The following is a 26,098-nucleotide window of genomic DNA, read 5'->3' on the forward strand; positions in this document are numbered from 1 at the left end:
AATTATTTTTCATAGTTTCCTATAGATAAAATGAACAATGCACAAGTTGTGAATAATCAGTGTTTATTTGAAGAAGAAAAAATAGTGATTTTGTTGACATCAAATTAATTTTAAATTTTTGATTTTTTAGACATTTTTTAACATGTTAATATTAGACTAACAAATATGTATAGGCATTTTTTCTTGTCACCATTAATTTCACTAGCTAATTGTTATTCTTCATGGTACCAATCGAACCCTCCAGTCATTTCCCGTGACTCTTTTTCCGCTCTATTTTTCCTATTTTCTGCCCAGTTCTTCACAGTAACGCCACGTTTTTTGCATATGTATTTAAAAAGTTTACCATATCCATTTCCGTCCAAGTCAAAAGCACCTAAAAGCAAGAATCGATAATATTTTATTTTAAAATAAATAATATACACACATATGTTTACAAATTGTTCTCATAGAAACATGGTACTGGGCATATAATAAAATGCTAGGGATACTACTTTTTCAAATGTAGTAAGAGTACCCTTACTACTTTCCCCCCCAAGTCAAGCACTGTACTAATAAATCATGGATAATGTTTACCTTGAAGTATATATGGATGGTCACGGTAGTATTGTTGTATTATACCAAAGTCACTTTGGTTTTTTCCAATAAAATACCAAAAATCAACTCTTGTAACCCCGTCTCTTGGATTTTTTCTATTCCATCTTCTACAATGCTTGTATGACTCATTTAAAATCTGAAATATTTTTTAATTAACATCAATATACTTCATTATAAAATCGAAATACATAATGCTTTTTTTAATCATAAATAATTCAGGAACCATCCGTGTTTAATTTTCAATTATCATTAAACTAACTTTTACCTAAAATTAATTCTTTGACTATATTTTTTACATCTTTTTACTGTGTATTAATGATCTACAAGATTTTGCAAATATAAATATAATACCTCTTCTTAAAGTTTAAGAATTATATAATTTGTTTTTTTTTTACTTGATTGCCTGACTCATAACAGCTATACTTATAATACATACAGAGTAGCATATATAACAAAAAAAAAAATTGTTTCTAAACAAAATAAAACCAATAAAATGGTTGGTATTTTTTTAAAACTAATTTAGAAAATGTTTAAACTGTAGTAGTAATTATGGCTAGTACACATAGTTATTGCAAGATGTGAGGAACACATATTAAATGAAACTTTCATTTTTAGTTTCATTAAATCAGTGGTAGGAATTTTAAGCAACGACTGACGACGATAGACAAGTCAAATCGACAGTAAACTAATTACTTTAAAAGAATAGTCTAAAAATAATATAAAAAAATTACTTCAGTTTCAATTGGGTCCGGTTCACAGCTACAATTAAGGCTATGCGTAGCTTGAGTTTGGCTTGGTCCTTCAGTTTTGACTGGCTCTGTAGGGTGTAGCTGTATGGAAACAAAGTCTTTAATGAAATCATCGTTGGAACATAGTTGGGTCGGGGCATATTGGGGATGGGGAGGTCACAGGTTTACAGGAATTTTTAAATCTGAAAGTGATAAAATCACTTTCGAAAAAACGCTTCGATGCAAATCGGTAGTTAGTATTTTCAAGCCAGTACAGTCCAAACCAAGCACAGTATAAACCAGCAAAGTTAGAAAGTCTTAAATGAAGGTTCTGTATTTACAAATGAGCATCAAAGCGTTTATTTGAAAGCGATTTTATTCAATTTTATCACTTTTATTTATAATGATTCTTGTAGACCTGTGACCTCTCCGTTTCCTCATTGCTTTGATTACATTATGCCAATACTCTACTGTACTAGTCCTCTTAGATAAAATCGCTTTTAAATCAACGCTTTGATGCTCATTTGCACAACATTTTTCTGGATTTTTGTGAAAAAGCCATTAAAAGTGGTCAAATTATATGTTTTTGGGGTCGGTGATTACGAATTTGTTATCAGTTCTCAATTTTAATCAGCCAGAAAGAACTAAAGTAAAAAAAAAAAAAAATTGAACTTTGTGTAAACTTTAAGTCAAGAGTGGTACTTGAGCACAAAACCTAATAGTATCATTCTGCATAGATATAAATAAAATTGTTTTAATGATTTGATCAATTTTTTTTAAAGATTTTAGGTGTTTTTGTTAAAATATACGAAATCTGCGAAAACACAGTTTCCCGGCAATTAAAAAAAAACTGTAGTGCCGAATTTTTTTCCCGTTTAATATGTTATGGGTACATATGAGTTCCAACTACTGCCAAATTTTCAACCCAAAATTTTAAAATTACCGCTAAAAACCCGGAAAAACAAAAAAAATTGTACCCCCCCCCCCAAAGTACCAACTAGATGAAAATTGCGTTTTATAGAGTTGCTATTCGAACGAATTGGTCCAGTATTAAAGAAGTTACAGTGTATACAGATAAAAAAAAAACACACATCAGAGTAAAACCAATACCTTCTCGCTTTGCATCGAACCTAAAATTACTTCAGTTTCAATTGGGTCCGGTTCACAGCTACAATTAAGGCTATGCGTAGCTTGAGTTTGGCTTGGTCCTTCAGTTTTGACTGGCTCTGTAGGGTGTAGCTGTATGGAAACAAAGTCTTTAATGAAATCATCGTCCACAACATCCAAATCTTCTATAGTTAATCCCATTTCTATGTCTTTATATTCATCTTTTAAATCTGTATCCATACCTTCATATTCATCATCCGATACGGAATTAGCAGCTAAGATCAACGACAGTAACAAAATAGATAACTTAAAGGACATCGTGTTATTATTTTATTAACAACAAACTGAAGGAATACTGTGAGACAATACGAATGATTTTTACCGTCTTTGAAAACTATACGAGTACAGAAAGTTTGAGCCAAATAGGATTGGTATCAAATTTTTAGATGTGGCATTCTTATTTAAGTTGCATATTTGCACAAATATATATATGTTGTATGTTAACCACACAAACGTGTCGATTTTGCTACAACGGATATGTGTGTGTGCGTTTTTTTTTTAAATTTCACTGAAAAGAATTTAGCAAATGTGTATTGCTACGCCATTACGTATTATATTTGATAAACTTGCATGCCATTAAATATTAAGACAAAGAAAACTCTGGACTGTAAAAGAATATCAGTTATCTATCTTCATACATTAGTACCTCAATATCTCAGTATCATTATTGCTATACTTTTTTATTGTAAGAATCGAGAAAACCACGTTTAAATGATAATTTTTTATTTGTCTAATTTTGTCGTTCTACACATCCATCGTGTATGCGTTAGTGTGTTTATTATATGGGTTACGATAATCTGTTATACGCATTTGTCAATAATTTTTGCAACTTTTAAAGATACGAAAAAGAAAATGTATAAAATGTTTAGCCAAGTCCCGTGTACATTATGATATACACACAATGACTATTGTGTGTGCATAGTCATTTTTGCATATAGTTAGAAATGTTATACGGTATACCTGACACTCATCTCGAATGGCAATACAATGTCCTGTAACAGTATTGGGATTCAGACATCCAGTTCTCCCTACACAGAGTTATTACGCGGGGGTCATTTCACCAAAATTTCATATTTTTCAAATCTTCCAAAACGAATTTAGTAATCTATTCGCCAACTATTAAATATCTTTCTATATCATCATTTGTTATTTGCTTAACCTTGTCGTTCTACACATCCATGCGTTAGTTTATTTATTATATGTGTTAAGATAATAATATATTCTCGTTTTTCAATATTTTTTTACAAATGTTAAGTGTCAATTGTCGGACAAAAGCATCATGTGTGTAATTGTATACTATTGTAAAAATATTAATATCAAAAATATTTTCAATAAGAAAAACTATAAAATCGCAACTGTTCTAGAAGAAAACGAGTATCTCATTCTTAATGACTCATAATCACCTTGTATATATATATATATATAGATACAACGAATACGATATATTTTATTAAAGGAATAATATTGTTTTCGTCGGTGGTTTATTTAAATAGCATTAGGCGAGCATTAGTGAATGATAAACCGTGCGATTTGTAATGAATTTAACATTACAACAGGATGTAATTAAGTAGGTATTTTGTTCGCATGTATATGAAATAAGTCAACTCCGTCTTTAGTCATTTTTGTTATTGTTTTTAAGGTCGACAAATTATTATACTACACTAGTACACCGTGTTGTGTTTTCCCAAGTTTAAATAATATATATTTATATATGTATATTTTTCGTCCGGTTTTGGCGAACGTCCAAAAGAAATAAATTAAAATACAATCACTGACCGAGTAAAACGTGCGTTTCCTCGGTAGATAATAATTTTCCGAACCGTGGATGTTGAAAAAGGACAACTTGTTTCCCGTACAAGTCGATAATATAGTAATTAATAGTATAAAAAACAAACGCGAAGATGATAATATTATGAGACTTAAAAAATGTACATAATGATGTGTATGTTGTTTGTGTACAACATGTTTGATTGAGGACATGTTGTTTGTGTACAACATGTTTGATTGAGGACAAGTACACATAACATAAACGTTGTAAAAGTAAATTATATCTCCTTTTTTTACATTAATTTGTAGTAAAACAATTACAAGTATAGGCGCCGCTGTGTTTGTTGAGAAAAGTTTGTTTTTATATATGTATTTCTAAGTATAAGTATGGAATTTGGTGTTTCCGCCTAACTGATAACAATAACACACCACATTTACCCGCAGCCAAACTGTCTGTTAAATAACGCAACGATGGCATTGACATTATGGGTATTATTATAATAAATAAAACTTTTACTGCATACGGAAAATATGTATAATTTTCATTAAATTTTATTTTTTACACAAATAGCGTCAGTCGATTGGCGGACTTTATAGTCGCTCATTCGGCTTTATCCTCGATCGGCCACTACAGGTTATGATAATAACATGATCTATAGGATTCGTGCGTGGTACACACACCGTTTTTAAATGTTAAGGACTAAAAAAATATGTATTTTTCTTTTTACATTAGTCAACGTCCGTCGGGTTTTCAGGTTTGGCCAATAACGCAGGAAGCAAAATTTCAAAACAGTAGTAAGCACAAGTACATTATTTTCTTTGTGGCTGACACCACAACGGTGTTTTGGGTGAATCATCCGGTTTACATGGCCGTGTTGTTAAACATTGATGGATTACACATCAGTGTCTCGTTTAAACCCAACAGGTAATCTCGCCTGTTCTTGTGATCACTGGAACATAGCTATGTACCTATCTACCTATACAGTAGCAAGTGCGTGGGAGGTCGTAATGCTTTTTTTTTATCTGTTAAATTACATATTATTATTATTATTATTAAAGTAATATGTTTCTGTGTTGACAAACCTGTTCAGAAGTGGTGTCGCATATAATAGTCGCCCAATAAAATATAAATATTATAATGCGCGTTTCCAAGTTTATGATTATGTCACACGCTAATAATACTATGTATTTGGAAACTAAAACGCATTTTTTTTTTAATAAATAAATTATAAAGGACAAATTTGCTTATCCCGTTTAACTGTCGTGGAATTAATCAGATACACCGCACATGTTGGCTCACTCCGTTTAATGAGTTGCCAAAACAGAAATCCAGTAATGCCACTATATCAATTCTAGTCTTTAACATATGTAGAGTTATATATAAAAGGTAGATAAATGTATATTTTATGATACTATGCCCAGTTAGTAAGAGTTATCAAAGCTAACGTCTTGATATTCAAGAATGCTTTTGAATCCATTGGAATACCTACCTAGACGTTTTTTTTTTTTAATAATATACAACAAAAGTTGGACTTGGACTTTGTTTTAGCTGTGATTTTTGACAGGTGTTCAACGCTTAAAAACAAAAATAATTCCGCCATGTTTTTATATTATTATTTCACCCAAAACTCGGTAGATTGACGTCATTCATCCGAATATTACTCTGTACTTATTAAAACGAAAAAAACATTCTTTAACGGTTTCAAAAACTTTTCTCATTAAATTTTAAGCAATATTTACTTTCGGGGAAATTATTTTAGGCTGTATATTTTTATCCTCTTCCGTGTGGCCATTCGAAAACATGTTTTGTTTGTAACAGATGCAAGATTGACTATCACTAAAATAACAATAATTATAATATAGTTATTTCTTATTGATAGTTATATAGTAAGTTGGCTAATTAAAACAAAACACATGTCGCATACTTGTCCGGCGTTTTATTGCTCATACTTAAACATCATCGTCATTTAATAGTTTATAAAAATCGTTAAATCTTTTCTTGTTCGTGAAAGTCAAAGTGAACATTATCGCCTTATAGAATTTAATGAGCTGTGTGTGTTTAACAAACTATGTTCAATATTGTGTTAGCACAAAACCGTGTACGGTTTGCCATAGTAGACACAATTTTGGTGTTTGCTTAGAAGGTATTGTTGTTTGTAGTGCAAAAACATTATTGATATTTTCAAAATGTCGTCGAACATTTATATAAATACATATGCATTAGCACGAGGGGAGGGGACTAGGAAAGTTAGCTAGGGGCAGGTTCTGAAAGAAATGTCAGCAACCGACGAGGCTCAGCATCTAAGTAACTTTTCAACTTCACCTACCTAACCTAACCGAAATTCTGAAGGAGCTTTAAGGTGTCTGCTTGCCTCTCAGTGCCACTCTAGTCGTGCCCATTAATATACCTATATTATGTAAAATGAAAATGTTGTACACGTGTTATCAGTAAGTATACAATGCGGATAAATAATACACAAGAACACGCTTAGGGTATGTTTTATTAATATATATATATATATATATATATCTATATTACATGCAGCAGTGTATATATTCCTTTAATATTATTTAATCTCCTCAACGGCAACAGCTTAAAATTTAATTTTCGACCGTCACCGTCGCCAATTTTCACTTTGTTCGTGTAGTAAACCCTGTAAATCCTTTGCCAAAATAAAACGCCAAGTCTAAGCTCCGCTAAGAAATTGACAAGTAAACCGCCACGTGCATCATGTTGGGATCAAAATATTTAATCATTGCTCCCTTGCGCGAATACGACTTTACACGATATATTCCGTTGGGGGTACAACAAGGAAACCTTATATAATACAAGCATCTTAATGCAACAGCAAAATACATTTTCAAAAAAAAAACAATTTACTTATAAGTACGTATAGCGCATGAATATCTTTGAAATTTAAATCATTACATTTTTATATTGATATATTTTTTATTATCTCATTCAGCACAACAAATATGTCATTCACAAAACATTGTAAACATAATAGTAAAGTGTTTTTGAGCCGTTTGCAAATTATGGGCAAATAATATATTATAGTATTAATTATATATACTTTGATGTCAGTATAATATGTAATCTTATCTAATTGAAAAAAAAATAATGGTTTATTATAGAGAGCAACAATTTTTGCGAGCTGCCCACCATTTGGGTTGCCTAAAGACACAGCATATACCCAATTTTTAATTTACAATACAAATAAACGCTATTGACTTCTTAACGCGAACGACTCAAAATTCAATAATTTATTAGATTACACATAACGATAATAGTTTCAATATCTTTTTTCTAAACATTTTTTTTATTTATTTCAGTTATAGACTAATTTACATAACAAATATTGCAATGACATACAACTGTGCTAATATGGAATATTGTGTTTGTTATGGTTATCTACGCTGTTATAATATCGTTTTTGTCTATATAATTACTTCAATTCACCAGATGGATTAATAGAAATTGTTTTTTTGAAACTGTGGTGTAAACCTGCGTATCTAGAATTATTTCAACGTCTTTCAACCTTTAATTCTAACTATGGCAGTGTTATAGCATGCTGCCGATCTCTAAAGAATTGTGTTAAGTTTTACGACTCCCAAAACACCCTTTCGGTTGTTACCCAAGTCGTGCAAACTGTTGTGTGTACTTACACCGATAATATATCATCATGATTCATACCTGTGGGCGGCTGGCAGTGACTATAATAGTAACACACGTGTGTTGTTGCAGGCTATTAGTCGGCGCGTTAGTGCTATTATTTTACATAACATCTGTGTGTTTTTAAACTTAATTAAATTTCGCACAAAGCTTGACATCCTTTACTTTGCTCCTCAAATAAAGCAGCTGCATTTCTAGTACAACCCGAATCGTCTTGACGGTCCCCTATTATTGTGTGTTTAAATTTGCACGGTATACCCACAACGGTTGCTGTCACATTAGACATAAATTTAACTTAAAAGAAAATCACTACAACTACCGACCAACTGTATCACACCACAGTGGTTATTAAAAAAATTACCCGAAACAATTCAAAAAGATCTTTGAAACGCTGAAACGGTAATCGCGCATCAGTCAAGCCGAGATGGGAACAAACTTTCTCCTACAAAACTTTCGTCGCACGTCAGTCTTTATAATGTGACCCGACAAGTTGACTTAAGAAAATTACCGTCTTGGTTTGACAGTGAATCGAGTGATGAAGTGAATTCGCATGAATAGGTTAGGAGTGTTTTACTATAATAATGTGTCAAGAAAATACATTTTGTAAATGGTGTTATTATGCTTGGTAATAAGTAATTTGTTCACACTCAATTGTAAGTTGTAGCAATGACAAAAACCTATGTCTGACTAATACCAACAATCCATACATTATTTTATTATAGACCTACAAAAATGTATTTAATCAATGTCTGTATTCTACTGGTCACTATATAGTATTTACTTGGAAAATTCACACGGTTTGACATTTTAAGTAAAACTACCAGACATATTATAAGTAGCTAACAAAACGGGAATATATTATTTTCTGTATTTAATTTCTGTATTATTATGCTGTATTTTGTTGAATTCGGCGAACGTACCTAATCCATCATTTTACTTAAACCGAAGGCCAAGTACATAGCAATTTATCGGGTACTATTTGGTCAGTGTCAAAACAGATGTAAAAAACAAATTGGAACCGTACAAATATGTTTGGAAAATAATTCGTATAGAATTTTTAGACGCTATATGGAATTATATAATACTGTAGTTTTTTATTTTCAATAAAAATACAATCACTAAACGTACAATAATTACTTAAAACCATATTATATACATAAAACTTTGAGAATAATCTGTGGAAAGACCACCCGGTGGCGGGACTTACACTGACTTTAAGTATAGCACTGTAATTAAATAAGAATAATAGTAAGTTCTGGAATAGTAGCTATCATTTGACTTGGCAGAGACCAAAACTTGGGAATCTATAGATTGCATGAATCACCTGTTGTTAGGTAATAGAGCATTTTTACTGAAGAAATTCAGTAATGTTTTAAATTGATAATTTGGAAGGCAAATGAGATAAAAAAATGTTACTATGTATTTTTTCTGTGTGTGTACACATGTTCACAATGATACACAAAACATACTATGACACTGCTCAAGTATAGCATATTGTACGTGCGCTGAAATGTAATTGATTTGGTAATACTAAATAATATTAAATTAGTATAATGAATAACATTTGGAATAATAACTCGAATTGTGTCAATGCTGAGACAAATGCGGTGGAACACGACTTGGCACACAGTGCCAATTATGTGATGTGAATTAGTCCCTGAAAACAAATAAACTAAACGCGCGTCACGCAATAGGTTAGGTTAGGTTAGAAACATATTTTTCGAAATCGTTTATTTATCCAGATCACAATGTGTGGTCAAAAAATACACATGTAACAACAATTCAGTCATTCCCACAAGTTTTTGTTCCCCCGACGAAAGCCTTTCGACGATATTCTTTCCTCTGAACTCCTTAAGTATAGAGTAAAGCTCTTTCTCTTAGTAAATTCCTTAACAAACACCGGAGAGTTAAAAAAAAAAAAATAAATGTAAAAAAGATTAACTTTTTCATTTTTTATTATTAGATCTTATAATAAACTAATCAAGTTAACTAAAATAGTAAAAAGAATATCAAATTATAACTAGATAAAAGACTAACAAACGTGTATTTAAACATTTTTTGAGTTTAAAAAATGTCAAATTCAAACTAAAATTATTGCGGCATTACTCGAACCACGTAGGGCATGTGACTAAGTGTGACCGGCACAGCGTTTATAAGTTGTATAATTTGAGACGCTTAAACGAGGGCCCGATTTCAATTTTTTTGGGTATTTTCACAAATAACTATTTTTCTAGGTACATTTTTTTTAACCAAAACTTTATAATTTTGCCTAATTTATTACCATTTAATGGGTTGATTAAATTTTTTAAAAATTAATTTAGTCTGAGAAATGTTTTAAAAGTTGTAAAATTTTTGTTTCAAACAAAACTTTGTAAAATTGAAAGTTTATATTTATTTAATAAAAATAAAGCAAAAATAAAAGTGTCTTATATAAAACAATATTTTCTATTAAGAATATTACAACATTTAAAATTAGTTATTGAAATCAATTTTTTTGTAAGTCTCTTTTAATCACAGTTTTACTTTGGTTTAAAAAAAGAACACTTATTAAGCTCCTTTTTTTTTCTAGTAAAATATATTTATGTTTTCTTATTACATGGTATGCGTACCGGGTCAATATTCTACCACAGTATCAAATAAAAAAATGTTATATAAATTGTATGACATATAATTGTGTATACATTTTCTATTTTGCCCGGCATACTTACAAGTAGTTCTATTTGCACCGAAGATTATGATAATATAGATCAATTGAAGCTACCGAGTGCGCTGATTTTATAGATCCGATTCGGATCTATGCGGGACTTGTGTACATGTGTAAAATCTTAAAACCGCTGGCCTTCAGAAATATCCCATTTGCCCGCTATAGCCGTTTAAAAAATCGTTTATGCGGGTGTAAAAAAACATACATATATAATACATACACATGCGTGCCGGTTGAATAAAAAAGGTAAATGGAAGGAAAAATAACGCTGCCAACTATCGTTTGCTTTGTATAAATTACACACACACACTCGGTTTTCCAGTTAAGAATTTACCCGTTCCTCGTGGTGTGATTCATGACCATAAAAAGTCTTAAAGAGAGCGCGGCCGAGTAGAGGTGTTAAGGTTCGTTTTAAACAGCGAATTATAGACTGGTCGTGTAATTTATATAGGTACATATAATATATGTACTCGTGTACTCTTGTTCGATTAAAGTGCCGACTACCGAACGCGTGAGATGTATGTGCATGACCTTTGTGCTTGGAATAATAATAAATGTACACATGCTGAACGTTTGAAATGTTCTCACCCGACTTGACTTAACGATGGCTATCGGCGATTAAACGTTATTTTTTTTATCAAATAGATACTTAACGGTGTGTGTGGCACTTGACAAGTGGAAACAACAAGTTGTGTATTATAAATGTATGTCCATCAGTTCGCTTAGACATCAAGACACTAGGACATAATATTATAATCCTCTCTCGTTATCCGTTGTATTATACTTATATACTGGCATTGACGCAATTTCAGGAGGTGCTAGACATATAATATTCAAACGCTTACAACTTTAAGTAGAAACAGTCCAGAAAGCTTTTAATTTCACACAAATAAAATGTAAATAACAAAACTCGTAAGCCAGCAAAAATTTAAAAATAACACATACTAAATATAAATGATTAAGCAATTTATAATTAATGATCAATATTCAACATTTAACAGAGCTCACAATAAAATATTAATAATACCCATTTCAATAGAAAGTACAACTAAGACCAAATATTATTATAATTTCTATACTTTCCACTTATAAACACCTTCATAATAACTCTGTGTATTTTATTATATAATTTTCTTTAGAAATATCATTAGCACGAATAGTCACATTAATTGTCGGGTTTCCAGTTATAAGAGTCATAACTTATAATCGCGAATCTGGTTTTGTATTCCTACATTGGTATGCGCAAAGGATTATTTTAATAGGATTACAAAATTAAATTGATTTATTTTTAATAGATTCGCTTTTTTTTTTGTCTATAGAATATTACAGTAAAACTTTCATACGAGTGTTAGCTAACATTGTTTAAATTTTTTTTTTTTATACTTCAATATGGATTTTAAATAATTTATTATCTTGTCGGTAGCAGTCATCCGTTGGAAGAATAAACATTTGAGTGTGCGAAAACCTGTTCAAAAAATATAATGTGTACCGGATAATGTAAGTGTCAAAATGCAGTTTAATAAAAAAACTGAACAAGATAAATATATTATGCATATTTTTGACACCATGCAACCGCGTTAGAGCAAATGACAGCTGTAATTTAATCAATTCGCAATTGTTTATTAAAATTAAGTAAGAACAAACCAGTTTCCTCTGTAAATAGCATCCATCTAGCACTTAAAGTCGCAAAGAACCCATCGACGTATCGTAATCATGTTATCGTGGGCATAATAAATTAACGAACAAAACCTGATAGCAGTAATAACATCCATACTTAAAAAAAAAAAAACAAGCCGATCCATGCAACACCGCAAAAACAAACATTAATGTTAACACTGTTTCTACATCACTGCCAGCACTATAGTTATTTATGACATTTTATTGTAAAAAAATAATTACTAATTTTCAATCAATAAAATCAATAAAAAACAAGTAAGTATATTATATTATGTAGTGCTGTTACACAGCTTCTACCGTTTAGAGATCAAGTGCAGTTAAATCAAGTTATAATGCAAAGTGCATATACGATACAAATAGAGCGTTATCGTAGAATAGAAAACATGTACAGATAATGCATGCATAATGCATATTATGCATATTTATTTACATATATTTCTTACACGGATAAACGCATGACTTCGGTTCAAAATAGAGCTCCAAGGTTCGGGATGACATTTAATTATAATATTAAACCGTCGTTTATCGGTTTACTGTGTGATATTTGCGCTCTAATAAACGGCGAGATGTCTTGGCGCAGGATAATCGAAAGACCCTGATGATAATAATAGTATCCTATCAATATAGTGCATCTACTATGTGCACGTTGTAAGATGCTACGCGCACTCGTTACCCAGTGACCTATACCTAAGTATGATACACATATATATATATATATATATAATTTAATTAGACACCCGACCTTCGTTACTCTTGGAGAAACAATGTAATGTCTTATTGCGGTGGTACTTTAGTATAGGTATATTAATTATACCGCAGTGTATTATTAATACAAATATATATATATATATCCTGCAAAGTACCTAATGACTTCTCGGGGTGACGTGTCTTGAGTAAACTCGTGTGTGTGAAATCAACGATTTTACCGACATTTCACCCAACATTAATGCTCTGTGATATTATATCCTCATTATCCGGTGTATATGTTCACTGTGTTGGTTTTTTTTTTTTTTTTAATTACAGCCTTCACCTATTTGTATCAAGTTGTAAATTGTACGGGCGTTTAGCTTAACCTTTTAATTAAAACGACACGGCACGATTACCGACGAACACCACGTCGTCGTCGTACCTACTTGAAAATAAAAACAGTGCTTTGAAGTCACCGATAAAAAATAAAAAAACATTGACTAGCAGCTGGGAAGGCAAGCACAAGTAAAAAAAAAACGATTTCAAGAGATCCCTACACTTGTCAAAGACACACGTTTAATCTTCAATACACTGGTCCTGATGAAATAATTACTTGGAAACTTGTATGGGACTTTTATTGTCACGAGTGTGGGCTTTTTTGAATTGCGGTGAAGTCCTTAGTGAACTTAGTAGACCTTATTACAGACGGCTTACAGTTGGACGAATGTGTTAAATGCACAAAATATTTTTTTACAGATTATATCGTATTGACTAGACACAACGATCATAAATCAGAAAAGCGGACGACTTGTAAGTAAGTAAGCATTGAAATCCCAATTGCTTGTCTCAACGGGTACAATTGTTTACTTACATTTTTAATGTGAGTTTTGTCGCAAATATTATTATTATAAATATATTATATTATATTATATTTAGGTGTAACTGCAACACATTACCTACAAGTGTTTAATGGACATATTATAATAAGATTCGCATAGCTCAATTAGCATAGTTATATGACTGCAAGTACATTATCTAATAGGTCTTGAAAATAGTAATAACAATAATATAGTACACTTACATAAAAGAAAAAGTTTTAGCAGATGGTGTACTGCAATAATATAATCCAAACAATAGCTACTACTTCCTTATCGGCGATCTGCCGCTATTAAGATCTGACATGAATCAATTTATATATTGAGAAAACAAAGAACAATCGAGTACAACTCGATTTGAACGTAATGCATGCACGTTTTATAGTTTATTAAAATATAATATGTAGGTATTGTTATTTATTTAAGTTTTACCGACACAAAATAAAACCTAATACCCGATTTGTAGATTAACATCAAATTACAACACAATCTAAAGTAAATCATAATTCGCGTTTTTTTTAGGTTATGACGGTTGTTCAAAAATCAGAACTATTTTTTATAGATTTTTATTCAAACAAATGTGTTGTCAACCTAATATAGCCTATATAGCTCCTATTAGAGTTTGAACCAAACATTTTGGGATTTGTACAGCTGTGTATACAGAACATCAAGTGAAAGTTTGATGGTAATGGAGACATATTTTTACTAGGATATGAAGAACTTGATTTTTTTTTCAATTTAGTCTTGTCGAATTACGTAAAAAATATAGTTTTTGCAATAATAAAACATGTCAATATAAAATTAATTTTTCTATATTATTTGTAGACATCAAACATGTATTATATAATAATAATCCAGCAAAAAAAAATATGTATATATTTGCAATATCTTGTAATTTTTTTTAGTCCTAATGATTTGGACACAATCATAAATTTAAGTATAGTATCATTTCGCAGAATAAAACGTTTGGACACCTTTTCGCATTTTTACAATGTTCTTCTATTTTTTATTTTTCACAGTTATTATTTATCTCTATTATTGGATAATAACAATATATGTATAGTATGTTGGTAATAGCGCATAATGTTTTTTACTATTTAAAAAACACATAACAGTAAGACTATCCACTCTGTTTACACACCAGTACATTTTAAATATTTAAAATGTGTGCTTGTAATTGTAGCACAGATTAAATAAAACCAAAAATAGTGCACTCCATACTAGTAAAACAATAGATTCTCAAATAACAATTTTTGATTGGTTTAAACTCAATGCAGTAGGGCCAAATTATAGATTTGAAAAAATTGTACACACTATTTACAAAAAGAATATAAACTGTTATAAGTTTTACTGATAACAAGTAGTCGAAAATTTAAACGCATGCATTGTCAGTTATCTCTTTAGTATTTGTTTTGTTGAGAAATTGTAGTACTTCTTAAACGATCTCGGTGTCCTTGTATTTAATTTCTCTCTGAATAATGGGTGGCAAAAATCGTGTCTTGTTTAAATTTCGTCCTAATAACATTATACTTACACTCTCAGGAGGTATATCTATGTATTTAAAAAAAAACCCTTCCCCAAAAAAGTATACTTTAGAGTCACGTGGATGGATATTTTGTGTAATTAATAATACTGTGACTACACGAGATTGATTACTTGTATAATATTAATATATTACCTGGTATTAGATATACCGACGCCGCTGGGGTTTAATTACTGTTTCTGCTCAAGTCGTTAAAAATTGAAACGGTTCAAGGCAATAATTCAGTAATTTTGGCTATGCGGTGCATACTTTTCTGAAATACAAACATTACTTTAAACTATAACACTGCTAAAAAAAACACAATATCATAATTATTATTGTTAAATGAAAAGAAACAGGTTCAAAGTTTTACAAGTGTGTGTGTGTAAAATCAGATAACAAAATATGAAGCTGTTTAATTAAGACGGTTGATTTGATAAAAGTTGTACGACTAAGGTAAAGCTTAAATCGAAATGATCAATATAGATATCAGATAAGACATATAGCTTTGGGTGATGCAAATTATGTACCACAACTGTCAAAAATCTGTTGCCAATCAATCTTGTTTTTTTTTTCAGGAAAAACTCAAAAAACCGAAACACACGGTCATGTTGCATATATTATAATATATTAGCGATTCCATCGTTTTTCATTTTTTTTTTAACCATTTACATAATTTAACTGACTTGCGACCGGCTCTAGTGCGGCCTGGCCATATACACTATGATGTACTTGGCTACATATTCATTAAAAAAAAAAAATATATATATGCTCGTTTAACTTTTGGGTACTTGGGTTAGATTTTTTTGTTTTCATAAAACATTTCTGGGGTTTCTCGACGGTCGGGATCAACTTTTAATAAAGTCAGTATGGAGATAATAACATTACCGGCTGTCATAATGGCTTCGTCATTCATAATATTATTATTATGCATATATACAACCGCGCGTGATGATACGGTGCTCTTTTTTTTTTTTTAATATTTTTTATTACATCTGACACCCGGCACGCATTAATCATGTTATGTCTTTCGGTCATATATTAATTACCACATCCACCACCGCCTGTTGATCTGCGGTTGATCCAACGCATAATATTATTTATGATAAATACAACCCGAATGCGCTGCACACAGCACGTGCGCTTTGACAAGTCACAATTATTATTGCTATACTTTTGCTTTCTTTGTGTTACCAGACGACAGATCCAATCTAATCCGACCCGTTGACACGCAAAATAAGAGTACCATATAATATATTATAAAAAAACACTACCACGCAAACATTTACACGATCAGAATAAATCCTGTAACTATACATATAAATAATCTATGAAACCTTATAACCTTTGTAATTAACGCCTATACGGTTTTAATATAATATTATTATAACACACATATTATTATATGTATTATGTAGGTATGTCTTGCAGGTGTAGCGACATAAAAAAAGCTTTTGGCACGACGACTGATTGACGTTTGCTCGGTTGAACACATATTCGATTTGTATAAGTCACACACGTTTCCAATCCAATATAATATTATCAACAATATTTGGCTACCGTTTAACTTACGGTTTATATTGAATTCACACATCAATCGATTTCGCTGCAGTACAATATGGATTTCAAATAAAACATAATATTATATAATAGTACATTGAATATTAACATAATAAATTAGTTATTTTTTTTTCTGATAATGTTTCATCCCTTTTCATATCTGTTGTAAAAATTCGCACATGTCATATAGATTCTGTTAAATTCTCTAAACTGAGATGTTATTTTAATACTGTACTTGAGCCCACTGTTAATATTACGCTATAATATTATAATACATGTGTACCTGTATAATAATAAATAAATAAATATGCAAACGCGGCCATCGTACAAATAAACGCGTTGATAAATACCTTAATTATTATTATTATGAAATTTTTAACAAAATAACAGATCCAACAGTTATCCTTGATTTTCGTCACGTTTTTTAAATAGTAATAATAATTATATAGGAACGTCGCCGATAATTACTAGTTGTACTACGATTAAACGCCTCAAATATTAAGTATTGTTACAATAAAAAGCATTTACATTGTTTTTTTTTTTTATTTCACGCTGGATCAAATTATATTAATCTCGAAGCTTATAATGTAATAATTGGTTTTGAGAAAACTGCAACTATAAATTAATTTTGATATTGGGCAATCGTTTTTGAACATAATAAAATTGTATCACTTCTTATTAGCAATAAGGCTTTGAAAGCAAATGTTATAATCCTAGAAATGACGACCTCGGTTGTTTTACAAATCACGTCGCCATTTTCGCGTTACACTTTCAGATAGTGATAAGAGACAAGAGATAAGAGATAAATGATAAGAGATAATCGATAAGAGTTAAATGAGATAACATATCTACGATTCAATGTTTTCCCGTGGAGCGAAGAAAATAACTAGGTTTTCTTTTACATTATATTTGATCTATACAATTAGGTTTATATTCATACTTAAGACAATATTTATTAAGGTTTTTTATTTCTGATTTTCGATTGATTCTCCTCCGTCGACGGTGGTAAGTTTACCGAGGTGTTGACCATGATGACGATAACAGAGTATTGCAATAATTATTACTTTGTGGTTATAATAAATAAGTGTGTAATTTCTCATTCTTTTTGGCGACACGATGCATTGTCGGTGCTGGCTAGACCCGTTTGTGTGTTCCGTCTATCTGCTGCTTTTTTTTTTTTAATGTGTTTTAGTTTGTCCGTTTCGGATATATTGTCCCAAAAAGTTGGCCACGATAAATATTATACTTGTAAGTGCCATTTTTAAAGTCGTTCCAATAAACTCGTTGTGTACAATATTATGTACTGCAATGAATGGAGTGTTAACCGAGCACTATCTATTCATAAAAATGCGTTTATGGTTATCTAAGAACGTGGTAATCGATTTCATGGTCCATTTAACGTTTTTATTTCGCGTATAGGCCTTTTACTTAGTTCGTGTTAACTTTTTTTCGGCTCCGATAAAACTGTTATGGTATTAAGTTTCATATTATTTGTAATGGATTGATTTTGTTATTCAAGAAAAAAAAATATTATTTAGATTAAAAGAAATCGTTTTTTTTTTAATTCAATCCCTTACTACAATATTATATTATTATAAATTTTTTTATTGTTCATTTAAGCCAACGATATTTTAGAGTTATTTTTTTTTGATGGTAAGAACGTTTTAAGGGATTTCGTAAAATATCTCTTGTCTTATTTTTTCGTACAACGGCATATTAATTCCAAAGCATTAAGGTTTTAAGTTTTTTTTAAAAAAAAAGTGTTTTTTTTTCGCTAGTGGATATTAATTTAGCCCTTTAAGCGCTCTTGTAAATGATGTATAATTAGTCGCCAAGACTATTGTTGTCGGTTTTAGGTTGAACGGGTATTTTTTTTTTCCCAGTAAAATAATAACAGTTACTTACAATAACAAAATATTATAAAAACCACGATTTATAATAAGATATTTAAATAATGAGTTAGTGCATTAAAAAAAAAAAAAAAAAAATATGGGTTAAGACTGATATAGTAATATGCTTATATTTCAATCAGGACCCTTTTAAGCCATTATGACCATTTAAATTTTCATTTGTTGTATTGTCAGATTTTTTTTTTGTCTCTTCAATTTAAGGATGTTTCACAAAATATGTATTTTACAATTTTACCTTCACCCTCAATAATAATTGTTGTTGAAGAATACTCATTATCTTCGACCTACTCAATTTAGTGTTACTATCTCAAGGTTTGTTTTTTTATTTTGATCTCGTTTTACTTTACACAGCTTATAAGAAGCTATTTCTACACCATTAACTTTTTTTTAGTTACACTTTGTGCATTTTCTCCTCTTACCAACACTAAAAGCTAGTTTATCATCTTTATTCATATTTAATTGCCAAGGCTCGCTAATTATTTTTTTTATATTTTATTCGCAAACACATTTGTCCATTATTTGTATCGTTAAGCGTTCACTATCAACATCTTTAATTTTTTCTAGACAATTACATTATAGGTTGTCCTAATTTATTATTATGTTTTTTTTATCCCTCTTTTTTATAAATATTCATACTATTCTATATATTTATTTACATTTGATGATGTACAATTTTACATGTAGTATTTCTTTGATTAGTTTAATATACATTTTTTTTTTTAATTTGTCTGTTATACTTTTGGTTAGTTATAACTGGGAAAATAAAATACTATGGTCGTTTTTTTTAAAGAAATTCAATTACATTAATAAAATATTATTATGTGTAATCAGAACTTTTTAAAAAGTCAAATGGAAATTTATTTTGGCTTCAATAATTTTATCAGGCTTGTGGGCTGAGTAAAGTATTTTTATGAATTACTTTATCATTGTGTGTATGTATTTTTTAAATTATACTTTACATTATATTACTTATTAGTGTCGTGTTTCACTTATACTGTTTGGTTTTCGAATTGTTATACTGTTCAGCTTCAAATCGACAACCTATATAGGATTTCACCTTTAACATGCGTAAAGAATAAAAAATTGGAATTTAAATTTCAGTTTTCCGGTTTAAGTGTTGCCAACTTTTTTCTTTAAATTTCTTTTCTTGTTGCCCTATTGTTGTTCAACTTTTTTTATTTATATAAATTAATAAAATTATCAAAATAACCCCAACCTGGTGGTCGCAGTAATTAAAATATTATGAAGTAAGCGAAAAAGCGAGTGTGACTATAATAAAGAAATTACATTTCTCTGATACATATTTTTGTATTTGTGGTCACACTGTCGCTCGCCAAATTATAGTGTCGGAAATATTGTACACTATTTACAATAATAACGTTAACTGATAAGAATTACTGATAACCACAGATATATATATATATAATAAACTAGATTGCCAAGTGTAAATACGCCACCAATAGAAATAATTGAAGTTGCCATTATTCACCATATTTGTGGGAGTTAGAACCTTATCACATGTTTACAACTGTTATCACAGTTTATAATAATTACAAGTTAAGTTGATAGTACAGAATCGCATGTGTATAAATTTAATACACACATAAATCCCACTAAAATGGCTGACGTCGATTTCAATTCTAGTTGGCAATCTAATTTATTATATTTATATCTGTGTTGATAACAAGTAGTTGATTAACGATGGTTGATTTCATTTTTTTGGTCACACTGACCTGAGATTATTGACGCTGGTCCATTTTTTTTTTTTTAGAGTGCACCTATCTGGTTTTATATTTTAATCTGTGGCATTATTTTATGATATTATGGCTGTTATTGTATTTAATTTCTACTCTATGACCTCAGCGGTCAGACCACTGCGCCCTCGGACACCCGTTGTGACCAGCTGAGATAAAATATATGATTTCCATCAGCCTCTCTTGTGGGGAAATAACGACTCGATTGCTTTGGATAATGTTATTCCGTCGAGTACTGACTGTAGACTGAAAAATCATATTTATACCCGGCTATAAGTATGATATAATATTATGTATTATACTTACACTGTTTACACGAGTCGCCTTCGAATAATATCGGAAAATAAAAAAAAACACAATTTCCATTTACATATCGATATAATATAATATTATTTACGACTTACTCGGACAACAACATCCGTACACGGTTCCTTTGGTATTTCCTTTATCGATTTCACTATATTATTATTATTATTATTGTACTCGAATGGCAGAGTTATGTTTATGAAATATTTATAAACTTCCAGTGTGCATCGATATATATATTTTTTATTTCCCTTTTGTTAGTTCTACCGACAAATCGTGGAAGTAATTATTGCTATGAAATAATAAAATATATTTATACCAAAAAATATGCAAGTATTGTTTTTTTTTTTTCGAATACATAATTCAGTGAAGTTATAATAATTTTATCTTCAATGAAAGACAACTCGATCAGTGCGAGCCAACAAGTATAATAATTTTTTTTTTGTAATTTCTCCAAAGAATTGATATAATCTCCATATTAAAACATACATATCTGATTTATTATAGTTTTTTACAACCATATAATTAGTATCAGCTATTACTAAATTGACTCCAAATATTTTTGACCTAGAATAGTGCCTATTTTTTTTTTGCTTTAAAACTCAAGATGAATTGTGTTCATCTATATACTATTATTATGTTTAAATTTTTACCTAATGATAATTTTTCTCTTTCAAAAAATGGCTCATAAAAATAAAAAGTTTATAAAGGGTTTGGTAAAAAAAAAAATGAATACAAAGCTTCGTGGCAAATAAAAACATTGGAGGTTATTTTCGAAAAGTGCGATCAGTCTTTTTAGATCCAAAGTAGGAAAACATATTTTTATATTGGAAAATAATCAAAAGACGTTTCGTTACTTAATTTATAAAGAACTTTGAAATTATTCCTATGAAGGTGAAAATAAAAATACTTACCGGAATCCAAGTTCAATATTCTGACAATTTTAATTGTCTCTTGCACTTCTCAGTCGCATAAGTGTTTCTTTAATGCTATTGACTTCTTATTAAGCAGCTCGGCTAAACGTTGTACAACTATAATTTGGCAAATAATTATTCCGTTAGTGTTAGAACAATAATTAAATATACATTTTCAACGGATAATTCGTTTAATCATAAATTAAAATACAACCGCTTGTGTTTATATTGCGAGGGAAAAATTATTTAATTACGAATTACCCTTTGTGGGTTTATTTTAATTTTCAGCAGGAAAAGTGTTATCGACCTGGCACAATATGTTATTATAGGGTTTTTTTTTTATATTTATAATTTAAAAAACAGCGCCTTATTATGTACATTATTTTTGTTTTGAAACTCCTCGGCCGTCGCATATATTTTATTTGCATTATAATTTTGTGCAACTCGGCCAGTGAAAACACGGTAGGTATGTTCAAATTAAATTTCCCAGAGTACAGCCTGAGAATATAAAAATAATATAATAACAACCGTCTGTGCGTTAAAAAATATATTATATTATATTAAAATGAAAGGAAAATATTTGTCGGTTTCGTCAAACGACAAATAATAATTGGTGTAAACTTGTCGTTGAGATAACAAAGACAAAAGTTATACCTTTACATCAGAACACCAAACTTTGTTTTTTCAGGTAAAAATCCCACTAAACTTTAAAAAGAAACGTTAATTGGAAAAGGACTGTTTTTAATTAAAAAATAACATCTGTTTTTGGTACATTTGTTCTTCTTTGGTAAGCTTTTATAAGTAATATATTTCATAAAAAAAAAAAAATAATTATACGAGTACACAATATAAATCACAAAACTTTTGGTCGCTTTTTAGTAAATATTAAAATATTAAAATGCTAAAAAACAAATTATAAATTATTGAAATTTATTAAAAAAAAATTTTAAATGTTGGTTTTAAATGGGGCTACCTCTAAATACCCTAGTGGGTAGGATTTTTCAAAAAAATACCCAGGTTTTTACCTACAAGTTTCAAAACTAAGTTGAGAGGGGGTAAAAAAAAAAATTAGATCACATTGCATAAAAATAATATGAAAAAAACATTTTAATTTCTTATTAAACCCTATGAGATATTGAGTGCCCCATGATAAAAAAATCACTCTGTATGTATAATATATGTAATTAAGAAATCCTAGGTTAAAAAAATGTAATCATAATTACAATTATATGATTAAAGTAATTATATAACCTATTACTTATCTGATTAATGATTTTGTCAATATCTCATATTATCTTTTTAATAAACCTAATATTTAGCTGAATGTTTAACATTTAAAATCACATTTTTTAACTTTTTTAAATTAGCTATAATTTTTTTTCACGTTGTCATTTTCAAAATCGTATATGACTTGTCTCCAAAATGTTGTTCCAATCACTAAGCTAATAATTACACATTATAGTTTAAGATTTTGCAAAAAAAATACTTATACCTAACATCTTTATAAGTATCACGTGCTCTTAATCAGATTACAATTTGCCCTATACTTGGTTTTACCGCACAAATACCTACACAGAAAATGCGCAAACACTGCAATTATTATCTTAACCGTTCGCTGGATGTGCCCAAAACAATGACCGTTGTGTTTAATATTTCATTCGTTCATTGCCCGACACATACACAATAATATTACTAAATTATTATAAGCATTAGCCGGCGGTTCATCTCTTCTTTATGTGAATATACAGACAGACGAGTGCGCAGTCATTACATGATATAATATTGAACAGAACACTCATAATGCAAGGGACAAGGAAACTGACTTCCTGCTTGCCGGTAGACAGGGCACGTAATGATCATTCTTCGATCAATCGCCGGTAAGTCATAATGCACGGACAATATTACATATCAAGAATAAAAAAATTGAAATTTAATTATGCATTTTTTTTATTGTACATTGCATCGATGCGCATCCGTTGTGTAGTTTAATTCCATTTATTTTGCGTTTTGGAATGTGTCCAAAAATCCAAAACTGCCAGTATATTTTGCCAAAAACCCGTTACTCGATTATATTGTGTCTTCCTTTCCATTAACGCCCGGACACTTTTCAATTATTCCGGTTCAACAAAACCGAGCCGAGCCGTATAATGTTTAAGAAAAGAAAAAAAAACAATTCGGACGTTATGATTGATAATGCTCATAATGGTTCAAGTATATAAATATATGAGATCTTGTACACATATATTATTATTACGGTTAACCTTATGATGTTATATTGTGTCTACAGACTCGGACCATTAGCTCGGTGCTAGCAAATGCAACGGGTGTCGACTTGTGATAACGATACTTACTAAGTTTATTGTGCAATATTTTAGACAGGAATATAATTTTTTTTTTACCCCGTGAGATCCCAGTCGTTTTTATCGATAATAATATTTTATATGAAATTAAAGAGAAAAAAAACAAATTTTTCCATCATCCGAAAGCCAATACGATTTACTCAATCTTTCCAGTCAATAACTATCCTTTTACAATCTATTAATGCACTTAATACCGGTTTAGATCAGGAGTATTATATAAATTATATACTGTGGTGATGAAAAACAAATACATTAAACCTAACTAAAATTTTGCAAAAAGAAGGTGAATTTCAGGGATTCGTATTAACAGTTTAAGAACTGTTAACTGAAAAAATAACCGTTGGCGTCTAATGTATAATTATTTCCATCCGATCGGTGTGGGAAGAACAAACTAGAATTCTTGCCAATATTTTGTATTTCAAACAAAAACAGTTATAATTATTGAAACGTGTATTTAAATTATTATCCGAGCAACTCTTGTGTGTATTTATTACTTATTAATTTGCATAATTTTATGAGAAGAAATACAGGCTTTAATTGGTGGTTTCTTATGATATGACTGTAATATGTTTTTAGTTAGTAACGTTTCATTAACAGAAGAGTAGTAAAGTTAAATTATGGAAATTTATCCTTTAATAGTATTTTGTATAAGTGGCGATTGATTATTTAATACAAACTACTATTTAAAATTTATAAAAAAAAACATCGTTTAATTTGCGTTTTTTACTGTGGAAAAATATACTAGATTTCTTTTTTACAACATAGTTTATAGACAAGCTTTGAGCTTTCAAGGTATGTGTTTTAACGTCAGTTATTAAATTCATATTGTAGTTTGTACAATAAAATATAGAATATTTTTTTATCTAGATTCACCATTTTCTGTAGCTACAGATAAAAACCAATGTGGAAATTGCAATAACACAAATATATTATGCTTACAAGTGTGTTACATAACCAATACCATTATTGCATTGTTATTATAATAATAATAATTTTTTTTATGCGTGTAAAATATATATATATATATATATATATACGTAAGGCTTAAACCACTGACATTTTCCGACTCTCTTAACTGTACCCAGTATTATTGTTTAATGGACGCCAGTTGGTTTTGTTCTTTGTTGATTTTAAGTACAATAATTTTCAAATCACATGGGTAATAAAAAAGCAACATTAAGGTTTATTGGCTTTCAAAAGTCGCATTCCCGTTAAAAAAATACCGCCGTTTTATAGTGATATTATATTCTATTGTAAAAACAAATTAAATTTTACAAAAACCGTATGGATAAACCATAATGTATATTTTGCCATATTGAATAATGTACAGAATCGCAAATTCGCTTATCGAAAGTGTTTTTCAGTTTTTACATTGAGGGATAGGACACAACATTTGTCTTAACCGTAAAAGAAATACTACTTATATTTGTATTGTTTTTTTTTTACTTATCAAATAGTACTCAAAATTGTAAAACAAATTGTAAAAGCAAAGTTAGGTTTCTCTCTATGCACGCAGTCTAAATGTTATTATAAAAAGTATCAAATATACTAAGAAATATTTGGTATAATTTTTTTAAAGGGAAATGAAGCTATAATTGCAATTGCATTCTGTAGGCCGGTCATCATCTTAAATCATTTTGCATACATTTTTTAAAATATACATATTGAATTTCAAATAGTTATCAATCTGTGTAAAGCAATATAATAAGAGTAAACTATTAACAATATTATAAATAATATAATATATTGTAATAATAATAATAACATAATATAATATTAATATTATTTATTATATTTAAAAATAAATAAATATATAATATACATCCTAATATGTTTTTTCAATACTCAACTATTATCCTTACCACTCAAAATCCTGAAAAAATGAATTTTTTAAAGAAAT

At 29.7% G+C, this 26,098-nt stretch overlaps 1 protein-coding gene across 1 annotated transcript; it reads right to left on the bottom strand.

Moving 5' to 3' along the window:
* Positions 1 to 179: 179 nt before the first annotated feature.
* On the bottom strand, positions 180 to 15,669 carry LOC126846643 (uncharacterized). Its single transcript, XM_050586341.1, has 5 exons — positions 15,551 to 15,669; positions 2,433 to 2,561; positions 1,326 to 1,424; positions 574 to 730; positions 180 to 373 (listed from the first exon to the last, which is right to left on the bottom strand). Exons 2-5 carry the CDS (start codon positions 2,445 to 2,447, stop codon positions 213 to 215), a joined length of 432 nt encoding a protein of 143 aa, XP_050442298.1. The 5' UTR covers positions 2,448 to 2,561; positions 15,551 to 15,669; the 3' UTR covers positions 180 to 212.
* Between the last annotated feature and the right edge of the window lie 10,429 nt (positions 15,670 to 26,098).

This window comes from Adelges cooleyi, unplaced genomic scaffold, assembly GCF_023614345.1.
Source record: "Adelges cooleyi isolate 19-005CV unplaced genomic scaffold, UGA_ACOO_1.1 ACOO_flye_CR_arks_rails_tigmint_CR_PRNA_108, whole genome shotgun sequence".
In the NCBI taxonomy this organism is placed as follows: domain Eukaryota; kingdom Metazoa; phylum Arthropoda; class Insecta; order Hemiptera; family Adelgidae; genus Adelges; species Adelges cooleyi.